This window comes from Lineus longissimus, chromosome 14 (assembly GCF_910592395.1).
Source record: "Lineus longissimus chromosome 14, tnLinLong1.2, whole genome shotgun sequence".
NCBI classification, from domain to species: domain Eukaryota; kingdom Metazoa; phylum Nemertea; class Pilidiophora; order Heteronemertea; family Lineidae; genus Lineus; species Lineus longissimus.
In genome coordinates this window covers 6,321,217-6,346,547 of record NC_088321.1, presented here as the reverse complement: position 1 = coordinate 6,346,547, position 25,331 = coordinate 6,321,217, and the positions used below count along the sequence as shown (strand labels likewise).

At 40.8% G+C, this 25,331-nt stretch overlaps 1 protein-coding gene across 1 annotated transcript; it reads left to right on the top strand.

Annotated features, from left to right (window-relative positions):
• The first annotated feature begins 375 nt into the window (after positions 1 to 375).
• LOC135499217 (mitogen-activated protein kinase kinase kinase 3-like) lies at positions 376 to 24,795 on the top strand. Its single transcript, XM_064789880.1, has 7 exons — positions 376 to 495; positions 1,410 to 1,627; positions 3,534 to 3,745; positions 6,601 to 6,666; positions 9,543 to 9,700; positions 22,372 to 22,512; positions 24,661 to 24,795. The coding sequence occupies exons 1-7, from the start codon at positions 376 to 378 to the stop codon at positions 24,793 to 24,795; spliced, it is 1,050 nt and encodes a 349-aa protein (XP_064645950.1).
• The last annotated feature ends 536 nt before the right edge of the window (positions 24,796 to 25,331 follow it).

The following is a 25,331-nucleotide window of genomic DNA, read 5'->3' as shown; positions in this document are numbered from 1 at the left end:
CTTGTCCCCCAGAACATTCGGATGTTGGTCGAGAGAAATTCAACCAGGCGCCTCATCAACCGCTTTCCAGCTCTGCAAGACTTCCTAGACGACGTAGAAAGAAACTATCCGGATGGAAACTTCCCACCAGCATTGTGGAACGTCTTCAATCGAGACAGCGACACACGCACAAATAATCACATGGAAGATACGTGCATTATTATTGTAAAACGTTGTCTTTTAACTTGTAAAGGAGAACGATAAGAGAAGGAAACCTAAGTCCATGTACCTGGACAGACAAAATTCATATTCTTCCTTTTTTTTCCGGGGTTTCACAATAAATGGAACAAAAAGATCGGAAGGGCGCATCCAACCCTCTGGCACATCATTCGCAAGATGAAAGACGAGCAGGTCGTCATGGAATCAGCAGCCGATGCCGCCTATAAAGGTGAGGATCCCCCAGCTAGATTGGAGATTCACATAAGGCGCCTGAAGGCCAAGTACAATGCCGATGGTGTACGTTACATCGATCAGTACTGGAATGCAATTGTCTATGTAGTGAAAGAGTTCGCTGTCTAAAGTCGGTAATGACGTTCCGCTAGATGCGCAAAATACCAATGAAAGGGTGTTCAACTTGATGACCAGGGAATTCCCTTCGGTCCGCTTGGTTTGCGTGAAAAACCGCTACGCACATATAGATTTTTTCTTTTTCTTTTTAACCAGGGAGGTTTTGAAATTTCTTGGCACACCGAAAACGGATGTGGAAATATGTGCACAAGGTCAGCCAAGGGTCAATTCATACTACCACATTGCGCCTAGCGTGCGCATAAATCTCTTGTGTTATTTTCTTGCGCCGCTGTTCCCCAACAAACCATTTTATGTGCGGACCCATGCGCAATTGACAAGTATTAATTGTCCCTATAAGATGTCTATATGCGTAATTCGTTGATGCATGATTAGAAACACACGTACAGTTTATAGTTAACGTTTATTTTTTATTTCGGTTACTGCGATAGTAATTGTGATTTGTTCAAACAAGTGAATAATTAAATAACAAACATACATGTATCATTTCAATATCTAGCCTAGGTACGTGTTGTGTTACTTTTTTCTACAGTTTCAGCCGCCGTCGTTTGCATTATTTTGCACTTCTATTGAACTTTTAATACATGTAAGATTTTTTTCACTGGTTTAATAGTCCAAAGATCATCAGTTTCAAAATTTTGTTTTCGGACTTCTGGACCTTTGGACTTATAGACCTTCAGAATTGTGGACATTCGGACGAGAGGACCTTCGGACTTATGGGCGGAAATCGTTCAATTGCCTCCGTAAAGGGGAATGGGGGCTCCATATGTACCATGCTTGAAAGTAACCAGTCCTTCTATCACAAATTCGGATATGTTTTATGACATCTGATTGTATCATCGCAGTACCTTATTATTTCCTTAGCTCACAACATCCTTCTCGGCTCGAACGACCGTATTAAATTGATTGACTTTGGAATCGCCAAAGAGCTTAGTACCAGTCTCTTGTCCCATGGAGCAACAACGGCTGGCGCAGGTAAACATAACTACCTATCACCGGAAGCAGCGACTGGTTACCGCATCGACGAAAACACAAAGGGATATGGTCTCAAGACTGATATATGGTAAGACTTTAAAAAATATATTTCGTTTAATAGCTCACCCGAGGGGAGCTAACGATACCGTGGCGTCCGTCGTCCGTCCTAATTGTAGTTTTCGTCGTCCTTCCCCACGTCGTAACCGTTGGGATGGATGGACGACTTTATGGTCTCACGCTGTCGTCTAGAAAATCCGTTATGTCACATGTAAACTAAGAGTTATATTTATCAGATTATAGCACATCACTTATCACGTGGGTTTTCGACTTAACCTGCCTTTAAAGGGACAATATAGGAAGCAGCTAGGCAGGCAAGATAAAGTTACACAAAGTCGCCAATAGGGGTCTCTCACATCTCACAGTAAGTCGAAATGATTCACGCTTATACAAGGAATATGTTAAGTGCTGAATCTGACACGACCCAGGTCCCTTGCAGTGAATATTAGTCACTTGAAGATGGCCAAATTAGCCCCTCTGCTCCTGCCCATAGTCCCCCTTTAAAGGTCACAGAGATCAAAGTCCATCCAATAGCTTCATAGACAGCATAATTTTAGCTCAGTCGGGTCACATTCAAATTCTGGTGCCGGTTTTTCGGGGTATAAATGGCCTCCTTGGAAATTCTTATTAAAAAATCAGCGTCGATCGCAGTGCACGCGGATCATCGTCGAGTAGGGCTGCTATCTGTGCAGTCAGAATGTAGTTCTTGTGGTGTCATGAATTAATGCTTTTTCTGTCGAACAATCTGATGAACGTTGAGCATGATAACATATCAAATAACATACAAAATCCTTCTTATTTTGAGCATTCGATTTTTTATGGCTTTTTATGGCTTTACTACTGTCTGTATCGAAAGATTTTGGCCAGTGTGACCTCCTTTTTTTGGTTTATGTAGGTCGAAAGTCATAAAATCATATGAAAGGTTCATATAGCAAGACATCTTCACTTTGTGACCTTTAAATAATGCATGTCATCAATTTATCTGAACAAACCAATCACGGCGCTCTAGAAGCATTTTGACCTTGATGTTATCTTAGGTAACAGAGGCCACTCTCTAAAATGCAACCACTTGTGGCATGTTTTGTCATTATTTGTTGTCGACTTTTTCAAACGCTAAAGTTAGGTACTGAATATTGCGCTTGTGATTGGTGGACAGAAATACTTAATGCTGTTGGGCCGTCATCACGGCACGTGGTGGTTTAAATTGATCACACCGGGTGCGGGTTTTCAAGAATTTGTCTGAATCTTTTGTCTAATTATTAAATGGGGTAAACAATAAGGCAAAGATCGCCCCTCGAAACTCCTCAATTAAACTATGACATGGAAATACAGTATGTACAACGGCGTCAATCTAGCTTTGCCGCCACGTGGTCAAAAGTACAGCATATAAACATGTGGCCAACCCGCTACCAAATTGAGAGTTTATTCATGAAATCAACAAGATCATGTGCAGATTTGCGTTTTTTTTCCAAACTCTGTTTACAGAAAAACTATCCAGCGAAATCTAGGAGCAACTCGTAAATCTAGCTACGGCGGATATGACTTTGACATGAGGCACCAGAAAATGGCGGCGATAGCCAGAAGTAGCGACAACAGGAATCCTTGCCGAACTGCTCTTTCAATTTCCTTAGCCCCTCAAATTCAACAGCCACTCATAATTCTTGCATGTCTATTATGGCATGTCTATTTTGGGTAGGCTGTAATAGTTTAGCGGTCAAATACAAAACATAACATTTTGTGGATAAAATTGAGATGGGCTCTGAAAATCAGCATCGTTAACTTCTTCTAACTGGTGACAGACACCATTGTGGGATGTGTCGAGAAATTTCATTTAATCGCAAGGGACACAACTCTCTCTTAGCTGTATGGCAATAAGATAGATGTTATTGTATAGTGGAAGAAGTCACTTGATATACGAGTGTATGTCTCATCCATAGGAGCACTGGCTGTGTTGTGTTGGAAATGACTACGGGAAAACGTCCATGGAATGAGCATGATCCTAGGACGGTATTATATCCTATTGGGAATGGTAATACCCCTCCTATTGCTGACGATGTTCCTAGTGATGTGAAAGCTTTCCTCGCCCTGACCTTCATCGTCGACCCAGCCAAACGTCCCTCAGCAGAAGACCTTCTCAAAGATAAGTTGCGTAAGTTACTTTCTTTATAATGTTAAAACTAAAGTTGTCTCATGTCAGGCACAAACCTGATGGTATAATTAGGTAAAGAGGCAACGTGAACCAAATTAGTGCCAGAAAGAAAGAGTAGGGATTATTATTGCATCACGCGTTCCCTTTTGAGATGTCACTGCTGCAGTTCTGTCATGGTGTGCTGAGGTATTTTCATTAGAGGAAGCATGATGTATCAAAGTAGTTACTACTGCATCATAGTATCTGACTAAATTTGACACCATGAGCCATCAGGGACTGGGTGATTTTCATGGAGGGGGGGGGCTTGACTTCATGGCACGATTAAACTCATTACAGAGTAGTGTATGCATACTGGTTCAGGAACATTCAATCTCTCCCCCTTACTAATTCACAATTCGACTAGTTAGAGGAAGTACAATTAACTCATCTTTAGGAAACTCATAAAGTGATACCTCTGCGCATGCTATCTATTTCAATCATACATTTGTCAAAAATAGGTTGAAAAAATAATTGTTAATGGTGAACTTATAAAAAACAATGTTTTCCACGGACAATTCGTCTGAATAAAGCCATCGTGTTGCAAAGATACTTATGAAAATACAAAATCTGAAGTAGGAATATGTTTACTAAACCTAGACCATGAACTGTATGAAATATTGTCGAATTATTTGAAGAATTACAGGATTTACACCACTTTGAAATTTAGCCGAAATCAGTTTGCTTGGAGTATTTTTTTAAATTCACAAACGGTTGGAAAATTAGAAAATCGGCAACGATGGTCTCTCATTTCATGCTATGGGCTATTACTGAAAAAAAGTTTCAATGGGACATTTTGATATTAAAGGTCCGAACAATCATCAACAAAGTTTTTGGCTTTTTTTTAATTCAAGAGGTAATCTTTTTAAAGTACTCATTTGTATTTTTCTTAAAAAGTGTGCTTAGTAATCCTTATATCTTTTCCCCTGTAAAGCACCAGTACTCTTCCATTACCGATTAAAATAATGGATTCATAGCTTTGTAATTAGGAAAGTTGTTAGTTATCATTTTGGGGTTATTCACATAGGTCCAGAAATGACGAAAATCTCGTTTTTTGAAGATTTTTTTTCTCTCATTTAAAGTGGTAAAATGCAAATACCGAAACGATGGTCCATTATGGGGACAAAAACCCGACTTATCTTTTGTTTCCATCGCAAACTGTCAACAACAACTTTTTGATACGTCAATTTTTATGAAACTTATGAGATTGCTACAAATTATTGAAAGTCATTGTATATTTCTTAAAACATGATCAAATGATGTTATTTGACTTTTGTGTTGAAGGGTACTTTCTCCTCTACAAGTTTATAGTATTTTTCTGTAAAATGTCTTTGATGTTATTTGATGGCCGGTTACCATAGAAACCAATAAACAGTGTTTTACAGCAAATACCGGTAATTTGGGGCTTTAAAAAAATCCAGTTGCCTCTATTCACATACTTTTACCCCAAAGTATGGAAACTGTTGCTATGATGGATCCAAAAATTGTTTTATAATGTTCCAATTTAATTTTCTAGACTTATATTGGCATTTATGAACGCCGAAATAGGGGTAAAGTCAGCAGAGTGTTTTAAATTTGATATTGTAAAATCTTATTCAATATCCTTTACAGTACCTTTTGATATATTTCGGGTAGAGTAGATCTCGCAGAAAATAATGCTTTTTGTCGCGTTGAGTTAAGACTTATATTGCCAAAGTTATTGCAGCTTTGGTAACCAAGCCGCAAAACATTACTTTAACCGGGAAAACTATGTCCCGATCCCAACCACTATGGTAACGTCATAATATAGGTAGGGTATTTCCCAAGGAACAGCCGGGGAACCGCGGCTGCTCCAAGTAACGTTCTGCCTCAACTGGTTCGGCGGATCGATCCATTTATGAACGCCAAAATAGGGGTAAAGTCAGCAAAGTGTTTTCAATTTGATATTGTAAAATCTTATGTCATTCGAGTTTCTGTAAGTACCAGTTTTATAGGCCTTAAATGTGACGTGGATACCCAAGACCACTAGGCCACGTCGATCGAAACAGTGGAAAGGGTGGAAAGAGAAAGAAAATAATATGTATTACTATGCCTGCAGTGATGCTATTTAGTGCTATTTTTGGCATTTTTGACATTTTCTGAATTAAATTTTAAGTAAATGGTCTGCACTGGACTGACGTCGGGAATTCCCAAATCTCCAAGCCTGATCATGACCATTCTAACTGTCGCTAAGTAATCGACATTGAGAGTTTACGACCGGACATAACATCTCACGCTTGGTAATTTAGCATTTGATGAACTATATGTAGCCTTCATATTTGAGCATTTTTAGATCAATTTTAAGTTGCATTATGGATACAATGATTTGATAGAAGTGGTTCGTTGTGATCTAATTTTAACACTAAATGAACGCGGATTTTGCACCTGACGCGGATTTCGTAGCACAGACGTAAGCGTGGTAACATTCAAATATAACTGCCCTGTGAAGGAGTGGATTTCCCATATTTATTGATAACAGCTGCTGACCCTCTGTAACCTATGTTTTGACGTGGCCCTGAGGCCATTGTTAACAAATATTAAATCATTTTCTTTTCTATTATCCATCAAATCCATCCATCAGACTTTCAGCATGCTTTACACAGTTGCCTCAACATTACAACATTCACGCTGAAATCTCCGTCCCCAAATTGGACTCTTTTCGTTACAAAATTAATATCTAATTCCATCATACGGGTTAACCACTTGATTTTGTTAAGTATTTATGAGTGAATCGTGCTTCTCCATTATTTAAACCACAGACAATACAAACTGGTGTGATATTTACTTGCTTTGCGTTTCAGTCGCTGGTATCACTTCAGACGACAGTGGAAAAGCTGGCACCTCTTCAGCCGACCGTGGAAATGCAGGTACATATCTTTTAAGCCAACAGTGAATGATGCATGCAGGGCCCGGTTTTTAGCTCAGCTGACCAAGTCAGCGGAGCTAATCAAATAGCTATTCGATTGGTGTCCGTCTTTCCATCCTTCCATCCTTCCATCTAGCCATCTGTAGACAAAAGTTGGGCATTTTGTAATCATACAACCAAGGCACTTCAAATCTAGTCTTGCTTATAAACACCGCAGAAAATGTTGCTTACGGAAAAAAAATTGGGCGATTCGACTCAAATTCAGCTCCCCAGCGGGCAAAATGCGTAAATGAAAAAAAAAACATTTGACGCTCTATTCCAACAGATAAAAGCTTGAAATAAAGTTGAAAAGGTCTTCATGATACAGAAGTTTTGATATAAAATAGATTAGTGTCGATTTATATCACCAGTTGGCGGTAGTGAGCAAAACTGTTGTTTGATCCCGGATGATTCCGCTTTAAATTTCCCGCCGAGGTTACCTGGCGTACTATCATCAAGAAAATGGCGGTGACCTTTTTATTTCTACCGGAGCGATGATTTTGTAAGTGACAAATTTTCTTTTTTAAGCCTTTACGGAAACGTATTTTGGTACGAAACTTCACACGTTTATAGAAAAGATCAACGAGAATGTGTTCAAATGCCCTCATAACGATGAGTTCAACGGAATTTGGTCAAAACAACCTTCGAATGGAGTCAACTTTCTTTGCGAAATTGATTCTGATTTGTGTTCAAACTATTGGAAACTTCGGAAATTAGTTCTATTAGTTCTACTATTCTGCAGGAGTATATTATAGCCATTGATGTTGACAGCTAAAAAAAAGCACGAAAACTTTGTTCAGTTTCTCGTCCAATCACGTGACCTCTCCAACACTCGATAATGCACTCTTTTCGTCCACGTTTTAGGCCAATCTTCGGCATGAACATGAAATCTAATAAGCGCAGTACCTAAATCAGATGTTTCTCTCGCCTTGAAAACATTCCTGGGTAAAATCCATTGAGATTAGCCGAGTTAATCTACTTTTCCGCTCTGCCGCTGAATTCTATAAATAGAAACTATTAACATCGCGGCAGTGTGGTTCCCATTGTGCGCCCTCCCACTTCACACCATGTCAGGAAGTTTTACGGAGAGGGAGGGCGTGCGGTAAGAAGAATGGCCAAAATGACGTCACGTTTTCCTGGCAATGCCTCTTGCCAGACCAGTCAAGCATTGGGAAAGCATCTTTAATTCAGACAACGTTAGAACTATAAAAACGAATATGTTAATCTGCAAAATTAAAAGCAGATTTCACCACTAACCAGTCAAATCGGAATACGACGGCGCAAAATGTTCTCGCTTTCCTCCTGCTAAAAAACCTTGTTCCCGCACTCCTATTTTGATTTATGCCAAGGAATATGATATGATCTGTTTTCACTTGTTTGTAATTAAATGGTATTCATACAATGAGATCAATAGTAGTGTCCGTGTCAGATCCCATCGTTCAACTAGTCTTTCTCTCCCCAGGTGCCTCACACGGACCTTCAGGTCCCCATACTCAAGACCAACTCTTACGATATCGCCCTCAAAACAACCCTGGAGTCATGAATTCACAGGTGCTCCTGTGAAATCTCAGTTCTAGTTTATTTATCAAACTTTATCGAGTGTTATCGAATCGAATGGATGTGTCGATCGTCGGGGCGGATTGATATGTGGCTAGGTTGTGCGTCCAAGGCGATTAGGTCATGATTCAGTTAGTTTGAGAATTTAGAAAGATCATGATCATGAAGATGTGTGTTGTGTTATCATAACCGGAAAATAAGTTGAAGTTATTATTAGTACTATGATTCTTACATGAGTAAAAAGTAGACGTTTTATGCAACACAATAATGTTACTCCCATAAAAAAAACTGTCAATTCTCCTTACCACTCACAGAAGCCAAGCCATTGCTGTTAAAGGGAATGGCCCGCCAAAAAATGGGGAGTTTTGGACGGCCCGGTCAAAACCTTAGGCGGGAATAAGGTTTCATTGATAAATATAAGGAGTTTCAAGGCCCCCAAATCACTTGTAAGGTTCAATAGATAGTGGCCTTTCATTGGTTTACCGTCTGGGTATCATTTACATACTCTCATTTTGAAAAATATGACAATATTTACGATCACGTTATTGATTTTTGCAACATTTTCGGTATCGCGCCCCTTGCGGATCTGTAAGGTACCATTCGGATGCTTGAAAAATGCTTCGTCTCGTCGATTCACTCGCGGATAAACGCATCAGGTAGACTGCAGCAACTTTTAATTGTTGGAGACAGAGAAGGAAGGAATATGGTTATCAGTTTGATGAAAACTTTGCAAAGTTTCTCCTTGTTCCCCCCGACACTTTAGTTTTTGACGTGACGTTTTGTTTTTTTCTCATCGTAAATGTAAATTTGCTCATTAACATGCACTTTATCACTGTACATGCACCAATGGAAAGGACAAATGTAACTCAAAACTAAACCCCGTATAGTATTTTCAAAGAACTAGGTTTTCAAAGAACGACAAGACAATATACTTTATTTACAGTATTGAACAGTTACCTTCATAATCATAGTAAATCAAGTCATTTTCGAGTTATAAAAAGATGCATTCGCAAACGTGCCTGGTTGAGGTTTGAATATTCTATTTTGAGTTTACATGGACATAGCCAATTGGGCTTTCGTACCGATCTGCGGCTTGGGCCCGAACTTGGCCAAAGGCGTCCGCGAGAGTTCAGCAGCAATACCACCACCACCGGTTTCTAATAACACAAAAAGGAACACTTGAAGCCTGCGAAATTACCACATTATAGCTTTCGTACATCCCTCAGTTTTTATTTGGTCATACTTAATGAGCGTTTCAGTTTCGTTTTATATTTATTTCAGACACAACAAAGGAGCGAAAATTTTCGGATTTTAAAAGGAAAGAAGACGGTTTCCTAGGCAGAGGTGCGTACGGCACAGTTTGGTCGTACCAAGATATGAAAACGGATGAAACAATTGCGATCAAGGAAATAGATGCCGTAGGAAGTTTAAGAACAAAGGTTAGTTCAGCGATCAGGTTCTCTCTTTGGGACTATAGCCCAATTTACACGGTGCAGTTTCAATCCCGATCGAAACCTCTTTGGTTCAACACGCACCGTGTAAATGGGATTTTAACTAGCCCGAACCGACATTAACCGTCAGTTCAGGAGAATTAGGCCGGTTAATGCAAGTTCGTGCTGTCGTGTACATGCGAACAGACCAGGTCGGTTTGAATCTGTGTGTACATTGTATAGCAATGAGTCGTGTTATGTATCTAATATAAGTGTATATACTATAAATCTTTGAAAGAGAGACCAGACAAAGAAAAGTCAGTAAGCCCGCCTTATCCATGATTATTCATAGCCCTATATGACACCAATATGACCAGCAACGCCAAAGAGGTCCATTCTGGGAGGCGATTTCCATGAATGGTTTGGTCTGTCAATGTGGATGATCAATAATGTAGATTTCACAGTGCCTGATCATGGTGCCATTTGTATGGGTCATCTTGACACTGGGTCTTGACACTAGTATTATGCAATCAATTCCTAGACCCATTAAGTTTTACTACTGAATGAATGTGAAGCTCAGCGTCCACACGGCACGTTTTGGAATATCCGGTACCGCTTAGATGCAGGCTCAGGCAGCTGGAGCATTAGCGAAAAGGTGTAGGAGCTATCAGGTGATCGAGAAGTTAAGGTACCTATGGGAATGTGAGGCTGCTATGGCACAGTACAGGATGGTTCAGAATTCGCTGGGCACTATAGGATTCCCTATGAAACCTTTAGAAAATGGCCAGGGCCATTGTGCTCACCTCATGTGGAGGAAAGATGGATAAAGAGCATGGTATTGTGTCATGTAGTGTTAGGTTTGATGTAGGTCCAAGCAATTACAATTTCCCCAAAATGGCCAATTTACAGTACATTCGACCTCTGTGACCTTGAAAAGTAGGTCAAATCAAAGAAGACCCGGGTGACACATTGAATGGTTGCTAGAATTAGATGTACCTATGATATAAAATTGGTGCCAATCGGGCAAGTCATTACTAGGAATAATGGCACTTTGAAGAATTTAGGATTTGGCCCCCTCCCTGGAGGCCGAACGGCAAATCAGATCGCACCAAACTTCGGTACCTGAGATCACCTGACCAAGGGGTACATGTGTACTTAATTTGTGATCAATAATCATTGCAGTTAAGAAACGTGCCATAGTTACGGCCTGACGGCGAATTTACGCCATTTGACCTCTGTGACCTTGACAAGAAGGTCAAATTAAAAACCTGTGTGACATATACTGTATGGTGGTTAGATGTACCCATGATATCAAATTGGTGGCAATCGGGCAAGAAGTTAAGGAATAATCACATTTTTAAGGTTTTTGGATTTTGCCCCCTGGTGGTCAAGTGGTGAATCATAATGGACCAAACTTCGGTCCCTGAGATCACCTGACTAAGGGGTAAATGTGTACCAAATTTGGTATCAATAGTCATTGCAGTTTAGAAACGTGCCATCGTTACATCCTAACGGCCAATTTACACCATTTGACCTCTGTGACCTTGAAAAGGAGGTCAAATCAAAAACCCGGATGATATATGATGCACCTTTGCTAGAAGTACCTACCATATTTTTTTCAAAATTTCCCGACTACTATTAAGGGAGATATTGCATATTTTCACTTTTAACGTTTGGCCCCCTGGTGGCCAAACCATGAAACGAATCGGACCGAAACTTGGTCTCCAAGGTGTCATTACATAAGGGTACATGTGTACCAAGTTTCAACTCAATAGCTCTAACAGTTACGAAACGTGCCCTGCTAACGGACGACGGACGACGACGGACGACGACGATGACGACGACGACGACGACGACGACGACGGACGACGGACGCCACGGTATGGGATAAGCTCACCTCTGCTAAGAGGTGAGCTAAAAATGGGACAGGGAGCGTCTAGAGGAAACTGCTGAGGATGGCTATGAAAAAGTTAGAAAAATTCGGCGTCGGGAGCAGAGTCAAGGACGTTGGACTGATGTGGAAAATAATGTTCATGAATGGTTTCTTGCAATGAAAAATTGACGTTTGCCAGTCTCTGTTCAGACATTACATGATTAAGCACTAGAAATTGTTCAGAGCATTGTGGGAAACCTTGGATGAACGGAGACAAAATGAAGAAATTGAAGCTAGACCGATTCTTCACGAATTTAGGGCATCAAATGGATGGGTGTGTGAATTCATGAAACGCAAGAACATTAGTTTACGGCAATCTAACAAAAATACCACTACAATACCAGCTGATGCAGCTGAGCGAGTTACAGTGTTTCGCGATAGCGTACTAGGAACAATTGGAGAGTTCAACATTCCTTTCAATTTCGTCTTCAATATGGACCGGACATTTTTCCTTCTCTACTGTCATCCTTCATACATCTGTCAAACAAAGGCTTCACATTTGGAGGCAGAGAACTGCAATCAGTACTTTCTTATTGCCGATATGTACCAAGTTCACCGCGGAGAAGCCTTCGGCTATGCCATAATGGAGCTTGATGTCATCCTGGACTTCGTTCCAGCGGGCTGCACATCAATTTCACAGTAGCTAGATGTCGCAGTGATGCTGTCGTTCAAGGCAGCAGCTAGGCAACAGTGGAAAACATGGAAATCAGAAAACACTGACAACGATGGAAACTGTGACCCCATTTCCTTGCTTGATGTAATTGGCATCATCAGTCGCGCTTGGGAGGCAGTCCCTAACCAGGTTGTCATAAATGGTTTCGAGGCAGTCTTCCACCCGCAGCCTGTGTTGATGTCGGCCCTTTGGACATTCAAGATCATGCTCTTGGTGATGACAATGAGGATGTTGAGCCCGGCACTGAGTTTATTGAAATGGACAATGAGCTTGTTCAAGATGCCTTAAGGTTTTCCTGAATGTCAATAGTGCTATTTTGTAGGGACATCCTGTAAGCTTTCTTCAATCAATCCGATTAAACTTATGAGAATAGAAACACCGTGTCAGTTTTATTCAAGCCGAAGTTCGAACAATAGCATGGAATGCGTCCATTTCAAAAGAAAAGCCCCGAGTATAGCCCTTTTTCAGGCAATTGCCAACGCTTTAAAAAAATGTAGGCCTGCCTGAAGTTACTAGGCGTATCTACAGGCGCATTCCTGTTTCGCCTATTCCTGTTCCGCCTATTCCTGTTTCGCCTAATTCCTTATTCGCCTATTCCTGATTCGCCTACTTCCTGTTTCGCCTAATTCCTGTTTCGCCTATTCAAATGTATTGCTAACCTCCCCACAGATGTAGGAATATGAACCGTCCCTTACTATAGTGTTAAAGGCTATCATTAAGAATAAAGTCTGAAATAATGGATTTAGCGACATCTCAATTATTTCAGTATTATTCGGAATAACTTTTGAAAATTATACATAGCTTACATAGGCTTATGTTTTAGCTTATTTTAAAAGGCAAGAACTAAAAGAGTAAGAAAGTTTTACCCTCTCATTAGATTTGAGAAAGGTTTCTTAGGCCTGCATTTTATATTGTGGATTCTCTTTCTTTTGTCTTAGTCAGTAACTGACTTCGTAATAGAAAGAATACCTATAGTTACATTGTTCTTTGCTATGACATGGGTTTTACAGCTGATTTTGATCAAATAATTATGAGAATGTACAGTACATGTATTATGTATTTGTATCAAAAACTCATGAATTCCTGTTTTTATAAAATAAGCGACTGCTTTACTCTACTTAATCTATTAGTTTTTACTGTGTGTCAGTATGGTCATATGGTCAAATAAGTCCCAGACTGTCCCCGCTTTCAAGGTGACTCTTTCAAAACGGTCATGGCATGGTTTGTTAACAAAGTTGATGGCATTTGATTAGACAAATTGTCATCACATCGCCCGTTAACATCATCCAATTGTCCCCTCACATTTTCCCCATAAAATGGACATGCATGCCTAAGGTTCCCCCTGGGAGAGTCGATTTATTGTAGGGGTACTGGAAAGTAGGCGAAACAGGAATAGGCGAAACAGGAAATAGGTCAAACAGGAAATAGGCGAAACAGGAATAGGCGAAACAGGAATAGGCGAAACAGGAATAGGCGAAACAGGAATAGGCGAAACAGGAATTTTGTAGGCGAAACAGGAATAGGCGAAACTGGCATAAACCGTATCTACAGGTCACATTAATCGTGAGCATGCTGTTTGGGGGCGGGCTCCCAGGTCTCTTGTTCAAGGACTAAGAGTATGTAACCATGTGTATCAACCATGTGTATCCTATAATATCCATCAGTTAATAGAGACTGTAGCCTACAGTGAACATATCGCAAGGGAAGTTCTTAGACACTAGCTACATGTACATTTTGAGATTCGAAGATTTGCCAAACTGGTCTGTAAATTGTACGTGCAGTCAAAGCTGTGACAGGCCGGATGCAATGGCCGATAAAACATCGATTTTTCTAAGTAGAACGTGAGCATTGAAGGCCATTTAATACATCTTAAAACCGGCGAACGCCACCATCGGCCACGGCACGAACAAACCGGCCCCGACCCGGATCGAAGCCGGTGTAACACCTGTGGTTGTTCCCCATGTGTCAGTGTTTCCAAACAATAGGCAGCTAGAGAGACCACGACTTTTCAATAGGGGGGATACACAGAAAAACTTGTCAATCTATTTTTGAGCGTTCCCAAACAATGAGGGGAAACACTCAAAAACAGAAACACTCAAAGACATTATACCGGCTCAGCTATAACCCGCACCGTCTAAATTGGATTTTCTCTCCAGGTGAACTGACCCTGTCAGAACCAATCCGGATCGGGTTTAGGCCGGTTCGGTCAACACACACCGTGTAAAAAGGCCTATAGTCTGGTGTGGATTATGTGTAAGCACAGGGGCCTTATTCATGAAGCCTTCTTAGGCCTTAGTAACGTAGGTCGTTCTTAGTGAGTTGCGTCATATTCATGAAGCACTCGAGCACATGAAGCACTCGATTTCGTAAGTCGTTACTAGTGGGGTGTTTTCGGCTTCGTAGCGTTTTCTTAGACAGTTGGCGACACTTTCACATGCAGCTATCATGGCAGCGGCGTTGATCTTGTTAGATGGAGAAGCCAGACGGGCTTTACGAAGGCAGCGTGTGTTTAGAGACCGATTGCAGCCTCTTGACGCCTATGATGACGTAGATTTGTATCAGCGCTACCGGATGACTAGACCAGCCCTTCTTGAAGTCATCGACCTGTTGGAGGACGAAATTGCCCTGGACACCTTGCGCACCTGCGGAATCCCGGGGGAACAGATGGGGCGGGGTGAAGAACCTTTTTGAGGAGAGGACTACTTACTCAGCAATTGCCCGCTTGATATACTCTCCGATCCTTCTTCGTAGTTGTTTGTCTGTTCGGGTGGTGTATAACGCTCTAGATCTTTTATCAAGCCTATTTATGCTGTTTCTAACATATCTAAGATTCCTCGTATGGTTTTCGCGATTGATTTGATAGGCCTCCCGCAGGATGCGGGCTTCATCCGCGCCGACTGCTTGTCTTCCTGCCATCAAAATGCTGAGGCAGTCACCGATTGGCATACATGTAGTCAACAGAAATCCTGACTTGTTTGGAATCGCAGGCAATGCGTGCCAAATGAAGGTTGACTTAGTCAATGACAATCATGAGCTTTCAACTTCTTGACCTTCAATAGGCCTAGCTTCCCAACTTGATCACACAATGCTTTACATTTCTATCGGGCTCAAATTATTATGCCCATTGACAAAACGATCGAGTATAACGCATCGCGTTGTACCGACCAAAACGATGAAGAAACCGATTCAAAGACGTTAACAGACTAGATTGACCAATCAGAAACCATGGGCGGAGCTTAATATGCAACGCTGACCGGACAAAACACTGACTTAGTCGAGGAACAGAAACGGTGGCGCCGTATGGTGGCAATACGTATCGTTAGGTCCTCATTCGCCAATCAAAGCGAAGGTAACAAACTAATCAAGGTGCACGGTACACTTTAGGTTTTCGTTCGTTCAATTATGAGACAGATCTATTAATCTGTCTCATAATTGAACGAACCTAAGTACGAAAATTCGTCCATCAAAGAATGAGAGGCGATTTCCTATTGGCCCCAGGTGGTGGTTTTTGTACCTCATTAGTATAATGAACGTAACGTATTTTCAATAGGAGGTTTTGGCTTCAATGGTGAAATAATCCATGTCTCGCCCATGGAGGAGGGCCTTGTCAGCTTGAATGAAGAATAGATTATGGGCTTATATTAAACATTTAAACGCGATTTTAGGCCTACATGTATATTGAACTTAATGCCGGTGTAATGTTTTTGAGTGTTTCTATTTTTGAGTGTTTCCCCTCATTGTTTGGGAACGCTAAAAGATAGATTGACAAGTTTTTCTGTGTTTCCCCCTATTGAAAAGTCATGGTCTCTCTAGCTGCCTATTGTTTGGAAGCACTGACACATGGGAAACAACCACAGATGTTCCACCGGGCTGTTGGAATCAACGCGTGCGTCTTTCACTATCTGTTTGGACGACACCAGTTTTACAAGTGACTATGGAAAGACTGAATTTTTTGCCTCTTGTGTTGCCTCCGCCTTTGCTACCCCATGTAAATCGTTCTTGGTGACAAAGTTAAGGTTTCATGAATGCGGTCCCGCAACTAGGGAACATGGCTTCAACATCAAAGCCAACGACTATTCCGAAAGACGCGCATTTGGACAGAGCTCTATCGAGTCGCGTGGTACACCCAAGCCAATTCCGCACAACTGGATTTTGAACAATTCTTCGATCAGCTGAACACGTTAAAAACACCCTGTTTAAAAGCAAATGCCTGCTTCAAAGTCACTGATCTCTATAAAACTATTTAGATATAGTGTCAACGATAACATTTATATGAAAAGCGATATGTTTCGCATTTTGCTATTCGACAGTTTTGAGGAGAAGTGATGGAACTGGTTTGAGAATGATTCTTGAAAAGCGTTTTTCTACTCCACGTCATCACATATTTTTGTGGTTAGCAGTTCAGTATGTTGTCGGTGCTTAAAACCCATATGGGGGCAGCTACGGAGTACGTTGAGCCTTTTAAAAAGTTGAAAATGGGCACCTACGGTTAATTCCGTATGCTATTTTAATCACCCGCCACAATGGGGAATCACCGTGCAGCCGTGAAGAATGACCAATCACGGCTGTTGGCTCGGCGATTTTTACTTTCGAGGAAACCCCTTTTCACTGTTACTATAAATAACTTGCCGATCACCACTCCAACGACGGGTCGAATAACCAACTGTAGGGTAATATATATATAATACGAACTACCAGGAGACCCGGACTCGCGATTTTCTTCCAAACATTCTATTTACGTAAGTCGCACCTTGTTAGGTGGTATATTTGGTTCATCAGAGTACAGTGCGTATTGGTCAATGTTTGTGGTCGTGAGGGGTGGTTTGGCTGGCCGACCCCCCCCCCCCCTAGGCCCTTTTTGGTGAATAAGTCCCTTTTAAGTGGGTAAATTTTGTTTCTTTCTCAATATCAAATGGGGAAAGAATTTAGATAACATTATAAGCTTTTGGAAAATGTATACTTTTATTGGGTCTACCTTGGTTTATTGTGTTGTTAGTGTTACTATTGTTTTTCTGAATTGGTTGCGACTACCTGAAATGCCTTGCCCCGTTCAGGGTTTAGAAATATTAAGCGCTTACCTCTATCTGAGGGTATCACATAGTTCTATTTGTTGTAATCTAATGGGATATTCATATCTTATTAATTTTGACCGATTACAACTAGTTTTATAGCAGGTTTAATTTCGCGTTCGCGGTAAACAAAAAAAATGAACAAATGCAAGACGTCTCGTTTTTTGTGGTTAGATGTTCACATGTTTAGAAACCCCATTTCATGTCTATTTAAATTTTCTAATTTAATGTAACTGTTATTTAATGGGATATTTGATAGTTTTGTGATTTTGCAGCCCAGTTTCTAGTTGATTTAGATAAGAAAATGGTTCATTTTCCCATCGATGAGCTTGTTTTGGCACACATATATAAAGCGCAAAGTGGTGTGAGGTATACCGTTCCAATATTGTTGAACGCGCAATTTGGCTTAAACTGTACAAACATTGTGTACATCAATTTTTGAGTCACCTCATAAGAAACAATTTACGGTACATGTTGCCATTGATAACAACCTGATTTTGGATTTTTTTATAACAAATTGCAAACAGATGAGAGTGCATGCAGTAATTGTGGTTTGATTATTGTTATGTTTGGCAATTAGCAGCTAATCAACTCATCTGCCTGAATTCTTAAATCGTTCTCCTCTATATAATTTATATTGTATATTTGTAACCCGATATGTGTACCTCATGTGCAGAGTAAATACTCTAACCCCGGATCTATAAGACCAGACAATATAAATTGACTAAGCTCAGGCCCACTGATTATTATTCATTTTATTACCATACCTTTTATGAAGGTTGGCCAATGGGAAATGTCATGAGCTGAGCAAAGGGCCTGAATCTTTGTAAATAGAAGGTTTGACCAGTGGCATGTTGATTTCACTATTCGTCCGAGTTATAGGCCTACTGTCAGGTAAATTATGAGTATAATCAGAATATGAAGTCAATAGCAATCTTAAAATTGACAGTGACCGATGACGCTCCTTTTGTGCATTGCCGTAACAATTTGCAATTGCGTGTTGTCTTTTGTAGTCCTGTGAGCTCTTCTTCTAATGTTGTTGTCAGGTTAGGGTTATCTTTACATGACAAGATGCAGGCCCAAGCTGCACAGGCTTTGAGAAAGAGACGGCGAAGTTACAGTGTACACGAAAAACTAGCGTACCTTCGAGATCTGGACAAGGCGCTTGAAAATGGTACTGTCGCGAGCAGCAAGGAATTTGCCGATCATTACCAAATTCCGGCGCACACCACTCTTTTCCTTTTTAGTAGGCGAAATGGTGAGTAGGCGAAATGGTGAGTAGGCAAAATGGTGAGTAGGCGAAATGGTGAATAGGCGAAGTGGGTGTAGGCGAAATGGTGAGTAGGCGAAATGGGGGTAGGCGAAATGGGTGTAGGCGAAATGGGTAATAGGCGAAATGGGTGTAGGCGAAATGGGTGTAGGCGAAATGGGGGTACACCGCTGAGACGATTGATGAATTCGACATCGGGTTTCAGTTCATCTTTAACATGGACCAAACCTTCCTTCTGCTGGACTGTCGTCCACTCTACAGCTGTGAAAACAAAGGAACGAAATCAGTCGATATCAGGACTTCTCGATCAAACCCCAAACTTGGATGCACTGTCTCGCTGTGCATCACTGCCACGGGTGGCAAACTGCCTGCCCATGTGACATTTCCAAGGCGTGGGTTCGTAAGGCAGTTGGATGCCCTCCTCGAGAATGACTTGCCTCAGAATGTTCGAGTAACCTCATCTCAATCAGGATGGATGAAGACAGAAACCATTGTGCATTGGATCGATGCAGTTTTTAGACCACATGTGGAAACAGAAAACTGCGAACAGTTTCTCATAGTTGTTGACAGATACCGAGTTCACAGGACCGAAATATTTGGAAATGGAATGATGGAAATGGGCGGCATCATTGACTTCGTACCGGCTGGGTGTACATCAATTGCTCAACCGCTAGATGTGGCAGTGATGAAATCTTTTAAATCGCACGCAAAGCAGCAGTGGAAAACCTGGAAAACAGCTAACACTGACAATGATGGAGAGTGTCCTCCAATCACATTACTTGATGTGGTAAACATCATAAGCCAGGCATGGGATGCAGTTGATGCCCGAGTTGTCATTAACGGTTTTGAGGCAGCGTTTCGTCCTCGGGACATTGATGCAGGACCACTGCTATTCGGTGACGTGGAAGAGGAGGCTCAGGAGAACGATGAACTTCAGTTTCTAGATATGGATGAAGAACTTGTTGTTCAAGGTCAAGACTAAAACTGACTTAAGTCCGAGTTCGATCATATGAGGGCTTCTATTCATTTGTCCCAACCTGTAACTCATTATGTAAGTTGGATCTGTCTTAACTTTATACTCATTACGTTGAAGAGGATGTCTTAAAAATTCATCGACATTACTTTCTGGCATTCTACCTTTAATTCTATATGTCGCTGATTAAACGATGTATGAATCACAGGGCCTAGATTTGATGTTGCTTACCCTGCCTTATTGTTCTCATTGAATAAAAGAAAGGTTATTGGACACGCGAGTCTTCATGTTCATTTCATACAGGCCTACCAACGCACCTTGTTCACAGCATACCATATTCTTAGGCCATTGGCCGTGTCCAGAGGAATGTGCTCCAATCAGTATTAATCGGGAGTGACCATTCAATTTGGAATGAATATGAATCAACCTATTCTGGGCGGTGTCTTCTGGTCTTATAGATCCGGGTTTAGAATATTTTTCGTTGAATGTTGGTCGATCCATCATTGTTTTGCACCTCAGCTGAGTTTGTAGCTGATTTAAAGAGGGCTTCATCATGGCTTCCAAATAATTGCCCAAGAGAGCTCTGTGGTCAAAGGAAACTCTGTGACCCGACCCTTTATTTGAAAGACTCTGGTGTAAGGTCGGACAGATCATATTTCAGGCCAAGTAAGGAGGTGCCTCATTACCGCAAAGCCTGCTGAGGGAGAGGTGTTAGCACAGCCTGCTGATGGAACGGTGTAAGGATTAGACAGGCTTCGATAGGTCTATTTGGCTTTGAAAGCGTTCCTCCTGGATTACGTCTCGGAAAAAGTTTTGAGCACGAAGAAAGTACACTTCTAAAGGGAAAATGGCTTAAAACTTGATAACAAGTACGTGGCCTATTAGCGCATTGTAAAATACCTATATCCTGAAATGACAGGCATTTCATATCATTTTTCTCACCAGATAGGTCATGGAAATGCATTTTTCAGTGGCTATTGTTGTCAAGTGATAAGTTCATGATCAGTAATCTCTGGGAGATTTTTTCAGCAACTCCTACTTTGCTTGTTATCAGAGCACTTAGCCCCCTGAAGTGATAAGTTCCTGACAATTTATTGGCACAGCCTTTTTTCACAACCAGGAAGTTATTTTAAATTATTCCATCATGTTATAATACCTTGAACAAGCAGTGCAGTCTTTTTAGATGGTGGTGTAGTGTTTTGGTAGGTTCGATTCCTACAGCCTGTTGTTTTAAATGGTGAAGTAGTGCAATGTCTTGGTGGTGTAGAGTTCGTCCATTGGTTCAATTCTTAAAATATGTCTTTAGAGATCTGCTTTATGTTAATGAAGTTCAATGTAGATTGCCTTCATTATCATAATTATGCTGATTAGGGTCAAAGTTCAGCCTAGAGATGGTGGTGAGATAAACGCAAGGCCTTCGAAAAAATGAAAGAAATACCATAAAACCGACTTCATTTCAAAATGTAAACAAACACACATGGCATTGCTAAAAATAACGCGAGTATGGCCATGTGACCTCATCTGGATGACGCGCATGTGCACTATGTTTACTTTGACGTCATCCTGCTCTACCAATCAGAAGCCGGTTGACGCGTTCTCCCTAACCGCAAGTCTTGGTTTTCGGGGGAGATATACTCATTTGCATAATGTAGTAACCTAGGAACCTAGGAGCGCCACTATCGCTATCTTGAGGCCTTGAGGAGGCTGAAAGGGATATTGGGAAATGAGCATTCCTTCTTCCATTCCGACTGAGTATACCTGTTTTTGTTACAACCGCTTTGCGGCAACAACCAGAATTCGCCACAGGAGTGGCGGTTCCGTTCCTGCGTTTCTGTTTCATTCCTGCATTTCTGTGTTTCTGTTTCTTTTCGTTTTGTTTTGTTTCTTGTTTTTACAACTACCCGATTTGATTCTGGCTTACAGGATCTGCACGGCATATGGATGATTTTGTTGTGACTTTTGGTTTCTTGCTTTCTGTCATTTCCAATTTGTTCATACATTTTCAGAAAAATGGCTAATTATGTTGTAACAAAAAAGATTTTCACTGGTTTGTGTCACACTGCATGCAGAGTACTGTTGCACCAAGCTTTAAAGGGTATTATCCGCACGTGTTGCACACGATGGTTATGAAAGATATGTTTCTTCTGTGAAAAATATTTCCTAATGTTTTCTGGAAAAAAATCAGACTGAAATTGTCTAAATGGGTAAACTGTATTAACTTAAAGTGCTTTTGGAACTAAACGTATACACTACCACCAACAGATCGAAAATACTTGTTCACAGGATCCTTTGAAATATTGGCCTCTTGGTTGATAACACCGTGGAATCACTCTCTTGCAAAATCGCATTCAGGATAAACCCGGTCCGCAATCTTGCGACTACTTGGGATGGAACCTACGATTAGGATTACCATTCGCATGGTGTCCGGCAAAACAAGCATCAGTTCTCAGCAAATGAGCAATGATTTCGAAAGCAGCCCGTGTTTCGTTTATTCCAGAATTATCGCAGGTCGGTGAACTGGCTACCTCATACGAGCGAGTGCCTTGCATCTCACGGCACCGAACTGTGATTGAAAGAATTTTGTTTCATACTCATCGCATATCGCAGAGGTAATTTGGGATGATTCTTGGCACTCAGGCACTGGCACTGGGTCAGACCACTGGCACTGAAAACAAGAGATATGTGCCGTATGCGACCGTGGTCGTATGTGTCAGCCACAGATATTGATGGTTTTTATTGATGGTAAAAAAATTATTTTGCAGGAAGGTGAAGCCCTTTTGAATACGGTGAAGATAATGCGCGAGATCAGTCAATACAAGCATCAACATATCGTACAATATTACTTCGAGCATAATGATGAGGCTACTGACAAGTGGTACATTGGAATGGAATATTTGACTGGGGTAAGATCCAAATTGTGGAATTAGATCAGTCGCAAATATACGGCCACTTTAGCAGTGCCGCATTTCCCGAACTGACACGACCGACATGCAATAGTATGGGATTAACTCATTTCAAGGCAGTGGTGAACCTGGCGTGTTTTATCAAAATATGTTTTCAAAGTGTCATGAATTATCAAGCTACTACCATTCTTAAGGTGACTCTATACACCTATAATAAAATGTGTTACAAAACTTTTAAGATAACTTTGTTAGGAGTTGAAACGATGGCACGACAAAAACGTTTTGAGAACAAAGATTTGTACTGTTCTGAACCAATTGTCACAATATGTTTTGAGTTTGGCTTAAAGTCATTAATTAGACTGTAATTGGTAAGAATGTAAATCATCGACATCGAGTGAAAACATATTTACTCTCATAACTTTTTTACAACACCATGATATTTTAAAATAAATTGCAGCATGGCCCCATATAAATGCTGGGCAGGAAAGGCGAGGTTTTGCAAATTTTTGCTGTAGCACTGTAAGTTAAAGTTAGCTTTAATTTGATTTTTTTTCAATTCTGAAGTTCCAAATTCTGAGTCTTTGTGAATTCTTCATGCTAATTATAAGAGGAGTAGAACATCCCCGGTGTGTATCTTTTTGTGTATTTTCAAGGCAATTTCGGGGGGGGGGGGGAATCCGTGCCTAAAGCGGCTCTTTTGGAGAACAAAATGCCACTTTGTTTTGTGCCTATGCTTTGCCTTTAACTGCGATAATACATGCAAGTGTAATGTTTTTATAAGAAAATATTTTGTTAAATATCGATCTATTGGCGAAGTTTAACAATTTGAAGAAAACACGCCATCATGGTATTTTTCTGACCATCCGGGCATTTCAAGCAGTAAAAAAAAATTTACCCCCTCAATCGTGGTCTAAATTCCAGGTTATGACTTTTGAAAATCCACTTGCCCGGTTTTCCCGATAGGGGCGCCACTGTCTGATCATGAAAAATGTGACAACAGTCGTTCAGCAGTCGTTGTAGTATGCACTGAGCATTATCCGTAATATTGCGATAAAAGGATTTATTTTGACATAAAGAATACAATACAATACATGCAAGATATGAATAACTAAACATTAAAAAAGTATTGCCCTCTTGGAGAGCTAACATAATATAATGCTTAAAACGGGGATAAAAGTTGGATATGTTTTGTGAATTGTATTCCTTATGCCAAAACACATCTTTTTTATTTGAAAACTGTTTCATATATAACTCACGGATAATGCTCGGTGCACATTTTTCATAATTAGACAGTTGCGCCTCTATCGGGAAAACCAGGCAAGTGAGTGTTCAAAAGTCATAACCTACATTCCACGACTACGAACACAAATTAAAATTATGACCTTCAATTATGTACACCGAGCTGATTTTATTCCCTTATCAGGCAAACCACTGACGAAGAAAACAAGACATTTTATTCTGCGAAGTTTATGTTTTATATTTTCCTTATAGTCTCTGGCCGATTATTGAATGTCTGTGAATACTCTCTAATGAGAGCACAGCTGATGACCAGGTCGGATCATACCATATAAGCCCCAATACTGTATAATCACAGTCACCTTAAAGCAAGAATTCACCCGCTGGAAATCGCGGGCATAGTTGTTTGTGAGGTCCCAGAGAGCCGCTACTGTGCCAAATTCATATCACTTTCTTACGGCCGAAATGGCAATCAAAAGTGCTAAAACATATGCACTGTCTTGTTTATGTCCATTCTTTCCAATTCCAACCTACAACACGGATGCACGCTATTCCAGAACCGACATTACCATGACCAGAATATCGGCGAACACACAGTCTAATGGAGGCCTGCTATGTATCGCAATGCAACAGCTCTCATGATGTGTCCTCGGACAATGATATTTTATTCTGTACATACGAGCATTAGCACTGTTTCGGAACAAGCCCAGCGTACCAGGTTCGCGCGGAGACATGAAATGGGTTTGCTGGAAGGGGCGTCTGGCATTTTAAAAGCTAACTTCTACTTACCGGACTACGGCATGTTGTTTAGTCAATGCCTTTATTGACCCTTAAATGTATGTCGTTTTCCTCGATGTTCAAATTGCGTGAAATGGATTTTTTCGATAACCTTCAAACATATTTATTTCACAGGGATCTTTGACAAAGAAGATAGCCGGACAGCCACTGACTGAGTACAAACTAAGACGCTACACGTATCAGATTCTCTGTGGCATTCAGTTCCTCCATGGGAAACACCTAGCCCATAGGGATATCAAGTGTAAGTGAGTCACATACATGATCAGGTTTGGTCAATCTTGCTTTATAATTCTGTCATCCCATCCAATACTTGCACTTGCCATATATGGACTTCCTCGGTTTTAAAAGTTAGAATCTTTTAATTCAGGCATGCCCCTCCCTGTAGTTAAGTTGACAGGTGTCGAACTCAAGAATGGCAGCTGCCGCTTTTATATACATGCCAGAAAGGTCACTGTGCATTCAATAGCATTCCGCGAAGATGACGTCACTGCAGCTGCTGCCCTCTATTTCCCCATCGCTGAATTACAGGCAATGTCGGACAAATATGCGGTTTCGTAATGGATTCAGGCTTTCTAACTAGGGCAGTTAGATTCAATCTGGCACATGTCCGAGTGTTGGAAATACTACATAATTGTTCTGAATATTTCTCTCTCTGACTCTATGGTATCATTCATGCTAAAAACAATGCAGGGTCAAAGATAATTGACTTTGAAATAAGCTCAAATGCGTAGAAATGAGTGTCGATGTCCGACTGTCACGTGACTAAAACGACATCAATATCTTAT

Bases quoted from the DNA above. Each gene is read 5' to 3' on its own strand.
- LOC135499217 (XM_064789880.1), top strand. From the start codon at position 376: ATGAAAGACGAGCAGGTCGTCATGGAATCAGCAGCCGATGCCGCCTAT. The intron at 3,746-6,600 runs GTAAGTTACTTT...TTTGCGTTTCAG, and splicing joins CCTTCTCAAAGATAAGTTGC to TCGCTGGTATCACTTCAGAC. The intron at 6,667-9,542 runs GTACATATCTTT...TATTTATTTCAG, and splicing joins AGCCGACCGTGGAAATGCAG to ACACAACAAAGGAGCGAAAA.